Source organism: Melanotaenia boesemani, chromosome 8 (genome assembly GCF_017639745.1).
Source record: "Melanotaenia boesemani isolate fMelBoe1 chromosome 8, fMelBoe1.pri, whole genome shotgun sequence".
Lineage (NCBI taxonomy): Eukaryota > Metazoa > Chordata > Actinopteri > Atheriniformes > Melanotaeniidae > Melanotaenia > Melanotaenia boesemani.
In genome coordinates, this window is record NC_055689.1 from 18531727 (window position 1) to 18550535 (window position 18809).

General features: G+C 40.1%; 1 protein-coding gene across 2 annotated transcripts in view; it reads left to right on the top strand.

Annotated features, from left to right (window-relative positions):
• The window catches only part of kmt2cb (lysine (K)-specific methyltransferase 2Cb), an 83808-nt gene that overhangs the window by 48548 nt on the left and 16451 nt on the right, over positions 1 to 18809 (top strand). The window contains exons 16-39 of one of the 2 annotated variants that reach the window (XM_041993633.1): positions 128 to 244; positions 473 to 577; positions 1163 to 1267; positions 1365 to 1546; positions 2405 to 2569; positions 2668 to 2798; positions 2950 to 3021; positions 3148 to 3360; positions 3895 to 4014; positions 4296 to 4421; positions 4542 to 4672; positions 6276 to 6468; positions 8123 to 8215; positions 8496 to 8543; positions 10774 to 10914; positions 12145 to 12177; positions 12421 to 12567; positions 12659 to 12800; positions 12900 to 13135; positions 13312 to 13385; positions 13805 to 14002; positions 14230 to 16224; positions 16824 to 17137; positions 17261 to 18792. In XM_041993633.1, the coding sequence (XP_041849567.1) occupies positions 128 to 244; positions 473 to 577; positions 1163 to 1267; positions 1365 to 1546; positions 2405 to 2569; positions 2668 to 2798; positions 2950 to 3021; positions 3148 to 3360; positions 3895 to 4014; positions 4296 to 4421; positions 4542 to 4672; positions 6276 to 6468; positions 8123 to 8215; positions 8496 to 8543; positions 10774 to 10914; positions 12145 to 12177; positions 12421 to 12567; positions 12659 to 12800; positions 12900 to 13135; positions 13312 to 13385; positions 13805 to 14002; positions 14230 to 16224; positions 16824 to 17137; positions 17261 to 18792 (6613 nt within the window). The remainder of the gene's footprint in view (positions 1 to 127; positions 245 to 472; positions 578 to 1162; positions 1268 to 1364; positions 1547 to 2404; positions 2570 to 2667; positions 2799 to 2949; positions 3022 to 3147; positions 3361 to 3894; positions 4015 to 4295; positions 4422 to 4541; positions 4673 to 6275; positions 6469 to 8122; positions 8216 to 8495; positions 8544 to 10773; positions 10915 to 12144; positions 12178 to 12420; positions 12568 to 12658; positions 12801 to 12899; positions 13136 to 13311; positions 13386 to 13804; positions 14003 to 14229; positions 16225 to 16823; positions 17138 to 17260; positions 18793 to 18809) is intronic. The other variant, XM_041993634.1, reaches the window with a different exon arrangement.

The window sequence follows — 18809 nt, forward strand, 5'->3', positions numbered from 1 at the left end:
TATATATATATATATATATATATATATATATATATATATATATATATATATATATATATATATATATATATCTCTAATTTCCCCCTTCAAATAAATGAATTCATTTCTTTTTTTCTTGTGTCAACAGGGTCGAGGCTCAGGCTTCCCAGGGAGGAGGAGGCCAAGAGGAGCTGGTCTGTCGGGTAGAGCTGGACGTGGCAGGGCCAGAGGGAAGAATGGAGTGAATCCCAGCATCAACCCGGGGGTATGAATTATCAGCTGTATGGCATCTCTAGCAAATATTGCATTACATGCAAATATTTCTTTTCCCTGCAGATACTAGGTTGACACTAGGTTAAAATGGTGAAGATTGTAGGTTTAGTATTTAATTAACAAAACTAACTTCTCATCCAGTAATATATGTATACACCCTAGTTGGTCATGTTAAACTTTAGTTTTCATTCATTGTCTTTATTTTTCTTCTGATTAACAGATTACCACAATAGAAACACAATACCCTGTGAAGGAGGAGGAGGAAAATGCGATGCATAACACGGTTGTCATTTTCTCCAGCAATGACAGCTTCACATTAAAACAGGTGATTTTTATTTATTGATTTTAAGGTTGACTGTTTTTACCCATTTCATTTAAAATTCCTCTCTGTGAACTTCACTGTTCCCATTAGATGCTCTAGAATTAAATTGTTGCTTATAGATTGCTCCCCCTTGAGATGTGTAATTCCTGTGGAGCTACTGCCGGCTGCCTGCAGGAAATGTAATCAGTCATGTTGAAATTTTAATGTTTTTTACTTTTTGTTGATGATAACTAAGGTGCTTTTGGCACCAGGAAACTTCAAATTTAACTGCACTGCTTTTATTTGCCAATACAATTTTGTTTGTTTTTGTTTTTTTTTCCCCCCAGTGTCCAGGATAATGTGCAGCAACATTATGATTTCTTTCTAAAATGCTGGTGGTAAACCTTAAATATAATGCATGTGTGACTGTGTCCCAGAAAAAAAAAACTGAAACTGACCAGCTGACTAGTTTTGTTTTTTAATAAATAAATAAAGAGTATTTTAATTGTTAAGCAGGAATAACAAAACCTGTTCTTACTCTTGGCTTACAATTTAGTGGTCTTAACTGGGTTAAAATCAGGTTTCTCGTGTCTTTTTTTTTCCTTTTAGGACATGTGTGTGGTGTGTGGAAGTTTTGGTCTTGGTGCAGAGGGCCGCCTTTTGGCCTGTGCTCAGTGTGGCCAGTGTTACCATCCATTCTGTGTAGGCATAAAGGTACAACATCTTAATGAAGTCTGTAAAATACAGATTTGCTTCAGCTTAGAAACTAGGTAAACTTGCATAATTGTCATTCTCAATTACTTTTACCCAGATCACCAAGGTGGTGCTAAGTAAAGGCTGGCGCTGTCTGGAGTGTACAGTGTGCGAGGCATGTGGCCAAGCCACAGATCCTGGACGTTTGCTGCTATGTGATGACTGTGACATCAGCTATCACACATACTGCCTGGACCCTCCACTGCAGAATGTTCCCAAGGACAGCTGGAAGTGCAAGTGGTGAGCAAGTCTTGGATTATCTCACTCAAATCTGCCTCAAGCTGAATATAATTTAAATTACAACTGAACTTGTGTCAAGTCTGCAGAGTTATGCAAGTTTACTTGTGTGCTACCATAGCACAAAAAAAAAACAACACATGGTTGACCAGCCCTGCACAACAGGTCATGACAGAAATTAAAGGCATAAGACTCCACAACTATAAACCATATAAACACTAAAAAAAAAGAGAGGATACAATACAATCAGAATACACAGTAAAAACAATGTCAATCTCATACTGGGTCAAAAGCCAAGAATAAAAGTGTGATTTCAAATGAGATCATCAACTGAGAGAGCTTGTCTCATGTGCAGAAGAAGGTTGTCCCAGAGCTTTGGGGTCACAACAGAAAAGGATCAATCACCTCTCAATTTCCTGTGTGATTTAGGAATCCCCAGCAACATCAGGTCAGCTGATGGAGGGAATGAGGGGCGTAGGGGTGCAGCAAGTTGGACAAATATGCCAGTGCAAGACCATTAAGAGACTTAAAAACAAATAAAAGAACTTTAAATTGACCCTAAAGTTAATAGGAAACCAGTGCCATGGCTAATGACTCGGAGTGACGTTCTCTTATTTCTATGTACATGTTAAAATGGTGTTGGTGAGCTAGTTGAGGTAACTAGCTTTATTTAACCCCTTACTATTTGATAAATACATTTTTATTATGTTATTTCAGGACCATCTGTTGCAAGAATAAACATAACAAAAATATAAAAAATTACTGAAAACAAATTAAAAAGCTATTCACGTGTGGGCAAATACTTTATTCTTTTTGAAGTAACTTGTATTTATTGACCTCTGTCTTCCTCATCTCCTGTAGGTGTGTGTCCTGTACCCAGTGTGGTGCCACCACGCCAGGACTAAGGTGTGAGTGGCAGAATAATTATACCCAGTGTGCTCCCTGTGCCAGCCTTGCAACGTGCCCAGTCTGCCTGGTGGACTACAGTGAAGGCACCATCATTGTGCAGTGCCGTCAGTGTGACAGGTATGCAGTGTTTCTATAAATGTGCCATCTCAGAAAGACAAGTTTCAACTGAATCTCTAGTAATTGGCACAAATCTAAACCTGTTCTCCATTCGTTAGGTGGTTTCATGCCTCATGTCAGAGTCTCCATTCAGAGGAAGATGTAGAAAAAGCTGCAGAGAGCGGCTTCGACTGTACAATGTGCAGAAATTTCAAGACCACTAAAGGTGGGAGCTCCATGATTCAACTAGGTGCCTCTCTTTCCTTTTTATTTATTTATTTTTGTTTTTATTGGGATGTTTTTGTGTGTGTGTGTGTGTGTCTGCCATGGAGTTAATAGACCTAAAAATGCCATTATCCCATTTTGAATGTTTTGCTTTTGCATGTCTGGTGCTGCTGCAGTTGTGACCAAGACCAGAGACATCACTGAGCCACTGGTTGTGATGCCAGTTGTCACAAAGACTAAAGAAATTGGTAAATATTAAACCTAGATAATAAATGCTCCAGAAAGAATTGTTTATCTCTGTACTTGGAGGTGATATATCGATTCAAAGGTCACAAGCTCACTGTAGTGGCACACAATCTCTTTTGTCTTTCCAGATTTGTCAAGGACGTACACCCAGGATGGAGTTTGTTTGACAGAGTCAGGACTTTGCCAGCTCCAGAGCTTATCTGCTACAGCATCAAGACGACGGAAACCTAAGCCGAAATTAAAGCTTAAGATCATTAACCAGAACAGCGTCGCAGTCCTTCAAGCACCTGTGGACCCACTTTCAGAACTCTGTCGAGATGAAGACATGGAGGACAACAGAGGTGCTTGTTGCTTAAAGTTCTTTCTTTCACTTCTTTCACTTCAATGCAATATTTTTCATCCTCAACACTTCGCTGTTGCCCCACGGATCTTTAAAGATGAACTGCTTATCACATGCAGATGTGTTCAGCAATTACCTCTATATTATTTGGAATATATATACATCATTATTTTCTTTCATAGTCTAAAATGGTATGTACTATGTAGTCATATTTGTTATATACATGGAGATATAAGTGTCCCTGTGGAAGGTTAATGACAGGAAAATTTAGACAAGATCTTTGCTCACTACAGCATATTTGGTCTTTTTTTTCTATCAGTGTAAGCATTATTATTTGAATACAAAATGGAAAAGAAACACAAGAAAGGAATGTCTGTAGTCATGAGACTAGTGAAATTTATTTTAATCAGACTAATGTCCTGCTGTTGAGTGGGGTTCAGATAGAATTGACCCTGGTGCTGTGTTGAGGGGCCTGGCTGGGGTGTTCTGAACTGCAGAGCTGTCACTCATCATCAATTCTCTCTCCCTCTCACAGAGGCGGAGCTCCTCGATTGTGAGACAAAGTCTGACTCAAGCCTGGAGCGAGAGCCAGTGGAGGATGACTCCAAGGGGGCCGACGGCGGCAAGAAGAGGAAGAGGAAACCGTACCGACCGGGTAGGGCACCTGATTGAAGGAGACAGCTCCCCTGAAGCGTAAAATGGTGCAGTACATGCCTGACGTTGTGGCTGTAGCAAAGCACTGCCATCTCACGGCGTCTGATGCACAGAAGGTTCTGTCTGGTGTGTCTAAGCCTTAATGCAATGGGCAGTTGGTAGAAGCATACATTAAAAACTTAGATTTCAGATTTATTGCCTCCATAATTGCAGTGGAAATTGTATTGACAAGGGGAAAATAAACTGAGAGAAGATTTCTAATTTGTTTTTTACTTTTTCAAGGCATTGGGGGATTCATGGTCCGCCAGAGGAGCCGCCCAGGCCAAGGTCCAAGCAAAGCAAAGCGATCCCTCTGTAGAAAAGATTCATCTGGCTCTGTGTCAGAGAATCCCACAGGAAAAGATGAAGGTATGTACGCCTGAATTGGCAACATGGTCATGTTTCCTGGTAGCAATATATGCTTGAACATGAAGCAGTTTCTTCAGATAATTTAATTTTATTTATGTAAAATATATTTATTTTTTACAGGTTGGACCGAAGCACTGCCAGATACTCCTGTGGATGAGATTCCTCCTGGACCAGAGGTCCCAGAAAAGATAAAGAAACGCTATCGAAAGAAGAAAACTAAACTGGAGGAGGCTTTTCCCACCTATCTACAGGTGTGTCACTATGAAAGCAGGGACCTGGTATTGGATATTATCACCAATCATTAAGTTTATAAAATAGAAAAGGGTTCTATTTCACATTTAATGTTAGTGTACTGTGTATCTTTATAGCATACACCACTATATATATATATATATATATATATATATATATATACATGGAGTGAATTTATTTACATTGTACATGAATAAAAGGAAAAGCTGTTAAAAACAATTATATACTTAACACATTTTATACCATTTTAACATTGCATGTAACAAAAGGTGCATTATTTGCTATGAACAAATAAAAAAGGGTGCATTAGTTAAAGGTGCATTTTATAAGCTATTATCAAACTTATTTTATTATGCAAATGCATCATTCATATTCAGAGCTTGTCTGTTCATGTCATACCATATCTTCATGAGATGCTTTTTATCTCACGCTTGGGAAGGTTGGGAATCCAAAGTGCATTGCCTTGAATCCATCTGCAGAACTTGAGCACATGGTGCCTCTTTTGTAAGCTTTTTTTAAATGGGAACAGCCTAAAGGAACTCTCAGTGGAGGATACTTTTCTCTGATCATAACTCTTTAAATGGCCACTGTCTCACTTGTGAATTGACACATATAAACTTAAGTGGAGTTGACTTCAAGGCTTCTTGTCCCTTGCCAGCATCTCAGTGTCACCTTGTGTTGACTAAAACATAGATATGTGATGTGCATTAAGCCCACCAGCAGCTGTCAGTGCAGCTCTTTATCCCACCGCGTTGCTGGGAAGAGGGTGCTGTGAAGAGTAACGTAAAGGTCTGACACAGTGAAGCATATTTCATTAATTATTGAGATTACAACACGTCAGGCTTTTAATGTCTCAGTGCAGCAGTGAGCTGCATTTCCATGTTTTCAGGACAGTTGGTGACTTATGAGTACAGTTGGTTTAGGAAGATATGTGCAGATAAAGTTGAGATCAGCATCTGTTTGAGAGTTTTTGTTCCATTTTAACTGTTATGGGCCTTCAACAAATGCGAAATCATTTGTATGTAATAAGGGAATATTATGACCCAAAATAGTCCCAAATAGTTGGAACAGGCAATACTTTCCATTGTGTTGCTTCCCCTCTTCTTTTAACAAAAGTCATTAAAACTTAAGAGATTAATTGTTTGACTTTTGTGAGAGGAGCTGTACTGGTTTAGGATTCTAGTCATGGGTGTTCTGTCATATTTTGTGTTGAATATTTTGCTGAATGTTTTATTTAGCAATTGGTGAAGGATCTGGACTTTTAGGCAGGCCAACTTTGCACACAGATTCTTTCACAATAAATCTGTGATGTTATAATAGATGCTGTATGTGGTTTAACACACTCTGAACATAGTGTGCCTTTTATTTTCTGTGTCCCAGTGGTGTTTCAGATTATCATAATCTTTTGGTGGTATCATCTACTGGATATTGGATTGTGTCTCTAATTTTACAGAGTAACATTGAGAAATTGCCCAACAATTTCTAGCTGTGGTTTTATGCAGATTGCTTGAACCTCTGCATATTAACTTTTGAGACTCTGTTAGTACAAAACAAAAACATGTTGACATAGAGGTAACTGGTCTTGTGTGTTGTCATGCTCAGGAAGCTTTCTTTGGAAAGGATCTACTGGACAAAAGCAAGCAAAGTAGGCAGCAGGGGGTTGAATCAGGCTTACTGGAGGACGGGCAAACCCAAGTGGAGAGAAAGCACCCCACTACCAGCTTCCTACGTGCAACATCAGACCCACTGCTCAGTGCCTCAACAACATCCATTCCTACCAGACCAACAGCACCAGGTATGTTGTTAGTTTTTACTGTTTCCTTTCCTCAGGATCACAGATTAATGACTCACTGAATCATAGCTATGCGTTTAAATATCTATTACCAAACTCTCACAAAGACTTGAATTAAACCACTGCTGGGAACTAATCGGGGCAGATGTCTATGAAAAATCAATGAAACAATGTTTGTTTTGACACTTGGCAAATGATTTCATCCCAGAAAGAATTGAAAATTTAGTTAAGGTTCTCTTCAAGAGCTTGCTTTGTTTCACCTTCCCACTTTATCTTGCTCATAGGATCTTTGTTGTTTGTTTTTTTTTTTTTTTTTTTACAAATGACGTGCACTTTACACCGAGGTGAATGGACATGCAGCTGGAAAACAAGACCATGTGCCTCACAACAGTCACAGTTGCTTGTCCAGGCTAAAGTCATGGAAAAGATATCACAGTTCTTACCAGCAATTTCAATCTTTTGATTAAATTTCAAATTTTCCAAGAAGGAAGTCTTTACAAATGTTTATAGTTTAATGCAGCCATTCTCCAACTAAATTCACATCACAAGTCACACAACTTTCAGTGTTTGATCAGGAACTAAGAGATTCTACAACAAAACTCTCTCCGGTCCATGTCAGCATATTAGTCCAGGACTAATAATTTGAATATTCCTGGTTGCAGCTGGTCAGTTAAAAAAAAAAAAAAGGCAAAATAATATTTGTATAACATCTTAATGCATCTAATCTGTCTTCAGTCAGATGATCAACTGTGTGACAAAATGGCTCAGAGTCAAAGTTCTTAGTAAAGTAAAAATAAATATGGATACTCTAACTTTTAAGACACTCTCAAAAGCTTCCTCTCTAGGTTTAAGAAAAACGTCATACACAGTGTTTTTATCCATCCAGTAAATCACTCTTTTGTTTTGTTTTGTTTTTTGTTGTTTGTTAGTTCGTTTTTTTTGTTTTTTTTAATAATTCAACCCTACAACCCTAATATCTACAATAGCGCTAAACATAAGTAATGCAGTAGAACAAGAGCTGAAATAATAGTTTAGCTCCTTAAAAGAAACATCCTGGATGTTTATGTTGGGAATGCTCTTGATTCAAATGGACCTATAACTAACTAGTTGTCAGATAAACAGATAGATTTCATGTCAGCTCCTACCAGGCAAATGCATTGTTGAATGCCTCTTTGTCACAGTACACTATTAGGGGTGAGGTTGGCTTTGGCTTGCCTTGAATACCTACTCTATTTCATCAGTCTGGATTTCAGACCTGCCCTGAAAATCCTAAACGGAACATTGATGGAAAAGTTGTTAAAAAGCCTGTTTACACATAAACCTCAAAATTTTCTTTACTCAGAATTTGAAATCAATAGCTCACAAATTTGAGAAATGCCAGCTTCTATTAAGTTTTGATCAAATTTGATCCTGTAGTGATATATTTTTGCTGTTGCTTCGAGATAATCGACTCCCTGTAGAGGCTCTAAATTCTTTTATTGTTATTTAGTTTTTTATATATCAGGGTTTCACGGTTTAGTCAAGCAATTTCTCCATGTGGCATCCAAATAAATGGTTCAAAACCACTCATGTTCATTTATCCCCATCATTATGATTTGTGACTATTTTTTTCTTTCTTTTTTGTTTTCTTTTTTTTGTTCCTTCCCTCCATCTACAGAGACGTCTGAGGAACCATTAGTTGATCTATCTGATGTTCTGAACACTGATGCAGACATCTTGGGAATGCTCGGAAAGCCAAGCAGTGACTCTGGTGCGTCATAAATCTTACAAGCAGTCACAGTGGCAAGAATTTATATATAGTCACCAAGTTGTAGATTTATAAATCAGATACTGCTTTAACAGAAATGTCACCAGAGAGCAGGTTTATCTTTTTTCTTTCACCACCTTGATGATTTTCCTTAATGCCATGTTCTTTAACTATACTTTTTCGTTTGTTTATCTTTGGTTTTATCTTTTGTTTGTTGGATACGTGTTATGCTTTTTTGTCTTTTTTTATTTCACTCATTTTATCTGGTTTTGGGTTCTTGTAGGTCTTGATTTTTGTCCCTTCCATGTTGACAGCTCACCTCCTTCTTTTGGTAAGGGCGCTATGGCTACTAATCCCCTACTTTAGTGCGTTCCTCCTCTCTTACAGTGTGCGTCTCTGTTTAGGTGTGCATGTATCAAAAGTAAAGCTGCTTCATACTGGGCGTTTTCTCAACCATTTCAAATTTAACACTCAAACTCCTCAGTGCTTTTCTAACACAGTCCTCAGTAGTCACGCAGATGCATATGGTGTGTTGGTTTATGTTCTTGAACCTCTGAATACCCTTTCATACATTCATTTTGCCTAGTCTGTCTTCAGAATGGCAAAGAAACTGACAAGGACATCCTAACATTTAAAAAATAAGCAGTATAGAAGCAATTAGGACCTCTGCTTTCATTCCATTGGCTTTATGACAAAAAACTCTGCAGTTCATGTCCATGAAAAATGTTCATTTTTAAGTGTTTCTTAAAATCATCATTGGTAACATCATTACTGATGTTACCAAACTGCATTTCCTGAGTTATGTCTTTGATTATTTTTATATAAATACATTTAAAAACAAAAAGTTTTAGCAACCTAGATTGTATCTTTGGAGCTCCTCATATAGTGCATAAGGCACAGGTGTCAAACTCCGGTCCTCGAGGGCCGGTATCCTGCAGGTTTTCATTGTTTTCCTGATCTAACACACCTGACTGAAATTAATAGGTTATTGTGAAGAAGTTGACAAGAAGCTGTTGGATCCATTTGATTTTATTCAGGTGTGTTAGATCAGGGAAAAAATGAAAACCTGCAGGATACCGGCCCTCGAGGACCGGAGTTTGACACCCCTGGCATAAGGGATTAAATAATTGGATGTTTTCTTATTTCAAAAAGACTTCAGGGCTCTAGAGTGTGACCATAATTTTGAATTGGTTGCACCATTGCACTTTACATTTTGTAGGTGTAGGACTTAATCTTCCCGAATGTCTTTCTGCGTATTCCATCTTCATTCCCCCCTTACTAAAGCTCAGGGAAGAATAACACTGATTTAAAAAAAAAAAAAAAAAACAGTTAAAGAGAGAGAGATGGGTCTTTGCCTCTGATTCACTCTGATCCACAGTTGCACACCACATTATATGTTTTAAATAGTGACCAGAGTGCAACAGGCTTCCAGTACAGTGAAGAACAGCATAGGTGAGTCAATTATCCTTTCAAAATGAAGAAATATCAACCCATAGAAAGTTTTTTCTTTAAGAAATAGACAGCTATACCAAATCCATGTTCCCAGTACCAGCCCTGACCACTGTCATGACTGAGGTAACTATCCAGATATCAGTCTCCCCAGTCTCTGGTAAGATGCTTAACCCCAGGCTTGTATCTGGCTTTGAGTCAGATGCCATTTTCAATTTGGAAATGGCATCTGACTCAGAGCCAGAGCTCGAGCTTGTGTAGGAGAAACCAAACCTAAAAAGGTAAAAGTACTGGTTAGTTCAGTTTCCTTGGCTCTGGTACAATAAAATGGAAAACACTGCACTAAATGTACTTTAGGGAGTGCAGTCAAATTATGGCAGGCAACAGCATCTCTGTCAATTCATTTACAAAATTCTGCACTGGAACTTTAAAAAAGTTCAATGGTTGGGGGAAAAAAAAACAAAAAAAAAACCCTGCTCCATGCCGTCCCCATCCAACGACACAGTCAGATCCTCAAGAGATATATTAGATATATCTATTACTTATCATTATAAAATTAAACAGGGCAAATAATAAAGCCAGAGGAGTCTATCACAAAATTCAAGTCAGAGATAATTCTCATAAGAAAAAAGAATAGATTAAATGGAAATGTGAAACTGCATTTACAACAAAAAAAAACTTTTTTTTTTCTACTTAACATTCATACTTCACATAAGGATAACCGTTTTCCTGCACCTCATTCTTGAATAATAATGGTAATAGTGAACAGAGCAATGCTGTAAAATGTAGGTACACCTCAATGTGTTGCTTGTGCACTCAAATGTAAAAAAGTTAGGCACACCAGAGCAACCAATACAAAAAGTTAGTCTAGAGCCCTGGATTGATTGATTGGTATTAAGTTGAAAGACTAGTGTAACTTACTTATTAAACAAACTAGAAAACTAAGCAGAAAAAGCCCCTGTAATTGTAAACTGTACAGCTTTCATGGTATTCCACAAGCTGTTAAAATAAACACTCAAGTTTGAATTCGCATAAACCTTGTGTTTTATTTATTTATTTATTGTACATGTATGTTGTGACTTATTTCTGTACGTCTGTGTGTGTTTCCACAGCTGGTCTGGACATTGGACCCCTGGCAGACAATTCCCCAGTAACATCTCAGTCTCATGCTGGCCGAAGGACACCTCGAACAATGCCAGAAGAACCATTGGATGGCATTCTCAGCCCGGAGCTAGACAAGATGGTTACTGATGGTCAGTGTAGGAGAACAGACATTTAACTTTAGCGGTATAAGAAACGCAGAAACTTTCCACAGGAACACTTTAGAAATTTATTTTCTTCACTTGTGTTTCCAAAAATATTTTCCAAGGATGGTATTGTTTTCACCAAGTTTAAGAATCAAAAATGATTTATTTATCCTAGGGAACAGGAAATGAGCCAGGTGGTATTTTGATATTTAATTATTATTAGTACTTTTTTAAATAAGTCTTTAAATGGGGCAATATTTACTTGTAGCTGCGTAATTAGATAATTATTTTTTCTGCAAGCGTTTGTTTCTCCACTCCAATAAACACGGCAAATCTAGGGACTTTTTTTTAACAAACTATTTCTTTTTTCAGTTCAGAATAGTTATGGTTACTACTACAATGGCTCTCCAAGTGAGCAGACTTGTTTAATACCCATCATACCTCTCATTCTACCCTCTTCATTCATTAGTAGCAGCAGAGGTTGTATTCTGCATACCTTGGTTACTACCAGTGGTTATTTGAGTTGCTGTTGTCCTTTCATCTTAAACCACTCTACCCATTCTTCTCTGAGTCCTTACATCAACAATCTATTGTCATCCAGATAATAATTACTCACTGCAGATTTTCATTTTCAGCCCATTCTCTGTAAACCATAGCAATGGTTCTGTGTGGAAAATCCCAGTATATCAGCAGTTTCTGAAATACCCAGACCAGCCCAACAATTATGCCACGTTAAGTCACTTAAATCCCCCTTTTTAATCCCCATTTTTATGCTCTGTTTGAACTTCAGGAACTTGTCTTAATCATCTCCACATTCATAAATGTATTTAGTTTCTGCCATGTCATTTGCAGATTAGCTGTTTGTGTTGACAAGCAATTGAACAGTTTTGACTAATTAAGTGTACATTACTGACCAATCACCTAATTATTTTCAGAGTAATGGGTTTTTTAATCTACAGCAGATGAATAGTGTCTGAAAGTTGAGACTTCTCTCTACCGTTGACAAATTTTCCCAGAATTCATAGGTCATTAGAATGCAGTCAAAGTACAGATAATAAATGGTTGAAGAAATCGTCAACTTTCTGGAAACTTAAATAGTCCCTTGATCTGAAAGATCGCCATAGTTTTTAGGAAAATACAGCTTATATAAATGTACTTGTTTTAAATGCAACTCTTAAGATATTCAAAGTGAGTAATGGAGATTTCTGATTATTTCTTTTTTTATCCCTCTTTCAGAATCAATTCTCAGTAAACTTAACAAAATTCCAGGTTAGTAATTTTTTTTCTTAATTTTTTATATATAAGTTTTATTCCTTTAAGCTGACTTTGGGTCAATAAATAATAAATATCAATGATCCCATAATGATTCCAATAGCTTTTTAGTATTTGTAGTTAATAAACTTAATAAAGTTGTAATTAATTTAACAGTGAAGTCTAAATTTTTGCACCTGCATTGTATTATAACTATATAATACCTACATTAACCAATGCATTGCTGCCACAATTTTACAGAGTTGGAGGGCAAGGATGTGGAGGATCTCTTTACAGCAGTCCTTAGCCCGAGCACGAGCCAACCTCCTCCACCACAGGTGCCTCACCCCCAGGTTTCAGGGCCCTTCCCTGCCACACCTGGCACTAGTATGCCTCATCCCAATGCAGGTAAGTTAGTAATCACCTTGTTGTAGTCATACAATTACATCAAACTGTGTTTTGAAAATGCATTGATGTTATTTTTATATTGTATGTTTAGGAAATTCAATGTTTCCAAGGATGCCAATGATCAATGGTATGATGGGACCAAACCAACGTTTCCCTACAAATCCAGGAACAGGACCCTGCATCACAGAAAATTTCTCCCCCCTTAACCGCATGCCTTTCACTGACAATCCAAGGTAATTTACTGTCTCCTATTTTAAAACCATCAAATATTTTTTCTCCTCATTGCCTCAGTAGTCATTCTTCCTTCTGAGTTGTTATCCTTAATGTTCCAGGGACAGAAAATTTAATCGAATCCCTCGAGAGGCAGTTGGTCCATGGTCCTCCCCTGCCCATGGCCCAGGCCCGGCACCCCCTGGATCTCTGCCAGAAGGGGAGACTGAAGCCATGTCAAATGCCCAAAGGAGTACACTAAAATGGGAGAAGGAGGAGACACTTGGAGAACTCGCCACAGTTGCACCAGTCCTATACACTAATATTAATTTCCCCAACCTCAAAGAAGAATACCCAGGTTAGTATGGGGCTCCAAAGTTCAATATGGTGTCTTTTTTGTGTTGTTTGGGATGCCATTAATTTTGCTAATATCTGGTCATCAGTTTATAACCATTGCATAATTTAAGCCACAAAGTACTAAAAAGGAAAACCCACTGACTGGCATGACAGCTAATCTTGTTCTTTTTCCAACAGACTGGTCTACCAGAGTAAAGCAAATTGCTAAACTTTGGAGGAAAGCTAGTTCCCAAGACAGGGCCCCATATGTGGTAAGATCACTAAGAGTCTTGTATCTGGCCTATTGCCTTTTGCCAGTGCAATGTGAAATCCTCCCATTCAATGAACTAATTAACACAGGAAGCCCTGTATAGTCACTCTGGTCTCAGCAGTTAGGTTCACTAAAAATTATTTTACCTGGCAGAGGCCTCTTACAGAGACCGAGTTTCAACTCCAATGATTTATGATAAAATTAAATACTGGTTACAAATGTCTTTCTAAGCTTTGTCATCTGATATCCCACTTAAAAACTTGATTACTAACATGCAAAGTAGGGTTGATTGTTTTATCGAGATACCTGATTAACAGTAGCAGAAACACTTCTGTATTGTATTAACATTTTGTTTTTTTGGTTATAATCTTGTAAATTAAAAATTTTTCTTTTTGCAATTGTGATTGATTTGCTGTTTAGCAAAAGGCAAGAGATAACCGAGCAGCCCTGCGCATCAACAAAGTCCAGATGTCGAATGAGACGGTGAAGAGGCACCATCCACAGCAACAGCCCCCTGAGGTGTTTGATCCCAACATACCACTAGACACAGAACTCCTGTTTAAAGACCCTTTGAAACCAAAAGAGTCAGAGCATGAACAAGAGTGGAAGTTTAGACAGGTAAGAGTGTATGCAGTGAAGTCAGCGAATGCAGCGCCAGGTCCACTTTATATTAAGACAGCTAAGAAGTGGTGGTTTAGTAAAGCTCCCTAAACAACTGCACTATCCTCCGCATTAACCGTGATGACATTGGTGGTTAGTAGGTCCAGTTCATTTTTGGCATGAGACTGATAATTGTTGCGTCTCTGCTGGTGTCTAACCCTCTTTTTGCTCTGTCCTTCCAACAGCAAATGAGGCAGAAGAGCAAACAACAAGCAAAAATTGAAGCCACTCAGAAATTGGAGCAAGTAAAAAATGAGCAACTCCAGCAGCAACAACAGCAGCAACAACAGCAGCAGCAGACTAGCCAGACAGAAGGGGATGGCAGCAACAGCTGTAACCAGAGCCCAGCCTCCCAGCCCAGTAATGACAGCATGTCTCCGATGCAGCAGTTCAATGCTAAAGAAACTTTTCCAAGGCCACAGCAACAAGGGACACCCACTTCAGGTCCTCCAGAGGATGTGTTCTTACGACCACCACCTCCCCCTCCATCAGGCCCTTCCTCCCAGCCTCAGTCTCCACAAGTATTCTCACCAGGTTCCTCTGGCTCCAGACCCTCTTCTCCATGGGACCCATATGCAAAAATGGTTGGGACCCCAAGACCACCAGCTCTTGGACCAAATGCATGTCGCAGAATGCCTGTGGAATCCGGTAAATCCCCCACCTCCTTGATGGAGCAGCAGGACAGAGGGAGACCCTCTCCAGCGCATGAATCTTTTGGTTCTCCTACATCAGTGAACAGTGATCCTTATGCCAAACCACCTGACACACCAAGGCCAACTGGAGAAAATGACCCTTTTCTGAAGCCCATGGGTCCCCCTAGGGGCAGTCAGAGTGCTCAAGGAAGGCCCCCAATGGGATCTCCTGGTAGAGACCCATACTCAAGGCCCATGATAAGAAATGATGCTTATCAGCGAATGACCCAGAACAGAATGATCTTGTCTGACCCTTATTCAAGGCCTTTACTTGCACCAATACCTGGAAGCAATGAGTCTGGTTCTGTCCCCCTGTTTAAAACACCAATGCCCCCCCCTCAGACTCAGGATCCCTTCAACCGATCAGGCTCACATCCGACTGACAGATTCTCCCAGAATCAACAGAATGATCCCTATGCACAGCACCCTCATACCCCAAGACCATCAGGAAATGACAGTTTTGCCAGTCCTCCTAGAATGGGTCAACATCACCCTCAGGGACACACATTTGCTCAGCCAGGGACTCAAATGTCTAGGAATCCTTATGCACATGCACCTTCTACTCCAAGGCCTGACCATTACACATATGATCCCTTTGCCCCGCCCCCTGGTCCTAACAAGCCAGCCAGTGACCACTTCTCTCAGTCTACAGGTAACCAACGAGCCATCAATGAACACGGAGCTCAACCTCGACCATTTTTTGAGCCCTATGCTCGCCCTCCAGGCACTCCACGTCCACATGATAACTATGGCCACTCATCCAACACACCTAGTCCATCCTCAGACCCTTATTTACAGGCTCCTGCTACCCCTCGCCCCAGTGGAATGAACCAGTTCTCTCATCAGTCCCACCCTGGACAGAGGATGTCGCCTTCCCACTCAGTGGACCCTTATGGTCAGCCACCAGGTGCTCCACGACCCTCTGTTGGGGAGAGGTTCGTCAAGTCACCAGGTAGTCAGAGGGGGCCAGTGGAGCAATTTACAGGTACACCTGGGACATCAAGGCCAGGAAGTGGTGATATGTTTTCTCCGCCAGGGGCCCCAAGGTCAATGCTCAGTGACTCTTATGCACAGCCTCCAGGGACCCCAAGGCCTGGTCCAGATGGGACTAACAGGCCTTTGCCAAGGCCAGGACCAATGGCAAGTCAAGACCCTTTCTCACCACCCCAAGGCCGACTTCAAGAGCCTTTTTCTCATCCAGACTCACATCCACAAAAACACTCAAGTATTTCAGAAGATGGATTTGGTCAGTCACCTTCTAAAAGACCCAGTCAGACACCCAGCCATGATCCATTTGAACAAGCCCCTATGACCCCTCGTCCACAGTCAACAGAGAAAATGGAAATGAAAGATCCGACATTTGTTGGTAATAATGGAACTGGCCCTCAAGACCCTGCCCAAATGTGTAACAACTCACAAATACCTGGTGCATCCTCTGAAGTTCAGGGTGTGCCTCTTGCTGAGACAGTAGAGGAGAGACTCAGACAGGTAATCAAATACTTAAACTTTTTGGAAATGCTGGCATACTTAAAACTGTACTTCTATTCTGTGATTTTATCAACCGAAATTTCTTTCTCATGTCTTGAAATGATTTGTTGCCTAGGTCTAAATATTTTGAGTCACATTTTACTGTCATTATCATTTATTGTGTTTGGCTTACAGAGTCAATATGGACATCATAGGAGACATGTAAACATGGCAAAAAAGCAAGCCATAATTTCTGAATCATTTACTGAGATAAAAACCAAAACTGAACTAATCAAAAACTTGTGTTGTAGCACCTCAGTTCTGAGAAAAACTGAAAAGATAGAAATCCAGAAAAAGCCCATCTTTGATCTTTTATTATCTTTGTTTTTTTCCTTTCTAGTAGGGGACACATTGCTTGAGCTTAGCAATTTCCTAAATAGTAGGCTTTTAAGTATAATAAGTTGGTTTTTTTTTTAAATCACATTAAAAGTGTAGAATAAGCTAATCAAAAATTAACTCTTTAACTATTAAAACAATGTTAGCTTTACATAACTTAATAATCTTGTTAATTAATCTTGTTTAAAATGGCCTAAACTCTTTAAATTTTTTTTGTTCTGTAGCGACAAAGAATTAGAGAACTAATCCTCAAGCAACAGCAGCAGAGGAGTGCCATCCGACAGGAGAGGGGCCCTCAAGATTCTCCTGGCAACATAACCCCAGGAACACCACGACCCTGGCTCCAGGAGGGCCCTGGTCAACAGGCTGAAATGTTCAACCGACCTCCCCCACCTTATCCTGGACAAGGACCCATGAGAGGACCAATGAGGTTTCCTGGACCTTTTCCAGGCGATCAGCGTGTCCCTTTCCCTAATGAAGGGCAAATCCCCCGAGCCTCACATCCTGGAGATCCTAATTTGAGACATCAGGGGCCAAGGTTTGTTTTGCTAATCCTTTTGTTATTCTGTGTTTCACATTTTCCCTACTTTAAAGCACATCAATCTATGAAACTAGGTTTGCACATTCTGTTTGCTTATATTTGTTTTTAATTGTATTTTAGGTTTGCATTTCCTGGAGTTTTAGGACCCCATGGGGCTCAGGAGTTCTTTCCCAGGGGGCAACACCCGATGCAGGATGTTCCTCCACAAATGAGACGGTCCATGTCTGCAGAGATGGCAAAAAACATGGGAGGAAACCCCATGGGGCTCCCCCAACACTTCACACCACGTAATATGCCAGTGCAGCAGCACAACATAATGGGCCAACATTTCATTGAGTTGCGACACAGAGCAGCAGAAAACAGGCCCCGCATGCCATTTCCTCCAGCCACCATGCAAGGAGGGAACATGGATCCTAACCTGCAGGGGCAAAGGGCAGCAGGCTTTCAACTTGATTCCAGATTCCCTTTAAATCAGGGGCCCAGAATGATAGATCCTTTATCCAGTCAGGCTGGCCATTTACAGTTTTCTTCCAGCATGGACAATCTTCATCAGCAAAGCCAGATTCTAGGATTCAACCCGCTCAAACAATCTCCATTGATGAGATCCATGAGTCAGCCTGCTTCAAATGAGACTCAAAACATTGCAGCATCTATGATCCTTTCTGCACCCCCTGCTGGGCAGACTGAGACTGTGGAGGAGAAACTAGATGCAGAAGACTCAGCAGTCAAAGATCTTGAGGATGTGGAAGTGAAAGACCTGGTAGATGCCGACTTAGAAAACCTAAATTTGGATACTGAAGATGGCAAAGACCTAGATTTGGAAACCAATGACCTACACCTTGATGACTTTCTTAAATCTGGGAAATTTGACATCATTGCTTATACAGACCCTGACTTGGATGACATCAAGAAAGACATGTTTAATGAAGAACTGGATCTTAGTGATCCTATGGATGACAATTCTGACACCACAGATGTTAACAAAAATGCTGAGGCTTCATCCAGTTCAGCATCTGCACTAGCAAAGTCAGAGGCTACAGGTGAACAATCCTCAGCTGAACTCAAGCCAAAAAGTCCTGGGAATCATAATTTAGATTTTTTGGCACCAAACCAGGAAATTAAAACAGAGGTCAAAGACTGTCAGAGGCCACCAGAGGTGGTAGACCAGCAAGCTTCTGGACACGCCTCAAACCAGCAGGGCGTTTTCTCCGACTCCACCCCAGTCTTGTCTAGTTTACTCATTAAGCAGCAGCCTGAGGAGCAGTCATTAAACCCAATCATTGAATCTGTCAGTCAAGGAGGTAACCTCATGGCCCAGCAGAACCAAGTCACTGATACTCAGCATACCTCAGGAATTCCAGTGAGTCAAACAATACCTGACACTGCCACTGCAGGAGAAGTTTCTATGACTGGCTTTGCAGCAGACCATCAGGTGGGGCTGACCTCTGGAGTAGATCAGAGTGGTCTGAGCCAGACCTCGCAGACAGTGTTAAACCAGGGAATGGGTCAGCAACAGCGTCCTCTTCTGCTTGAGGAGCAGCCCCTTCTTTTACAGGATCTACTAGACCAGGAAAGGCAGGAGCAGCAGCAGCAAAGACAGATGCAAGCCATGATACGACAGCGTTCCAGTGACACTTTTTTCCCCAACATTGGTAAATCATTTAGGCCA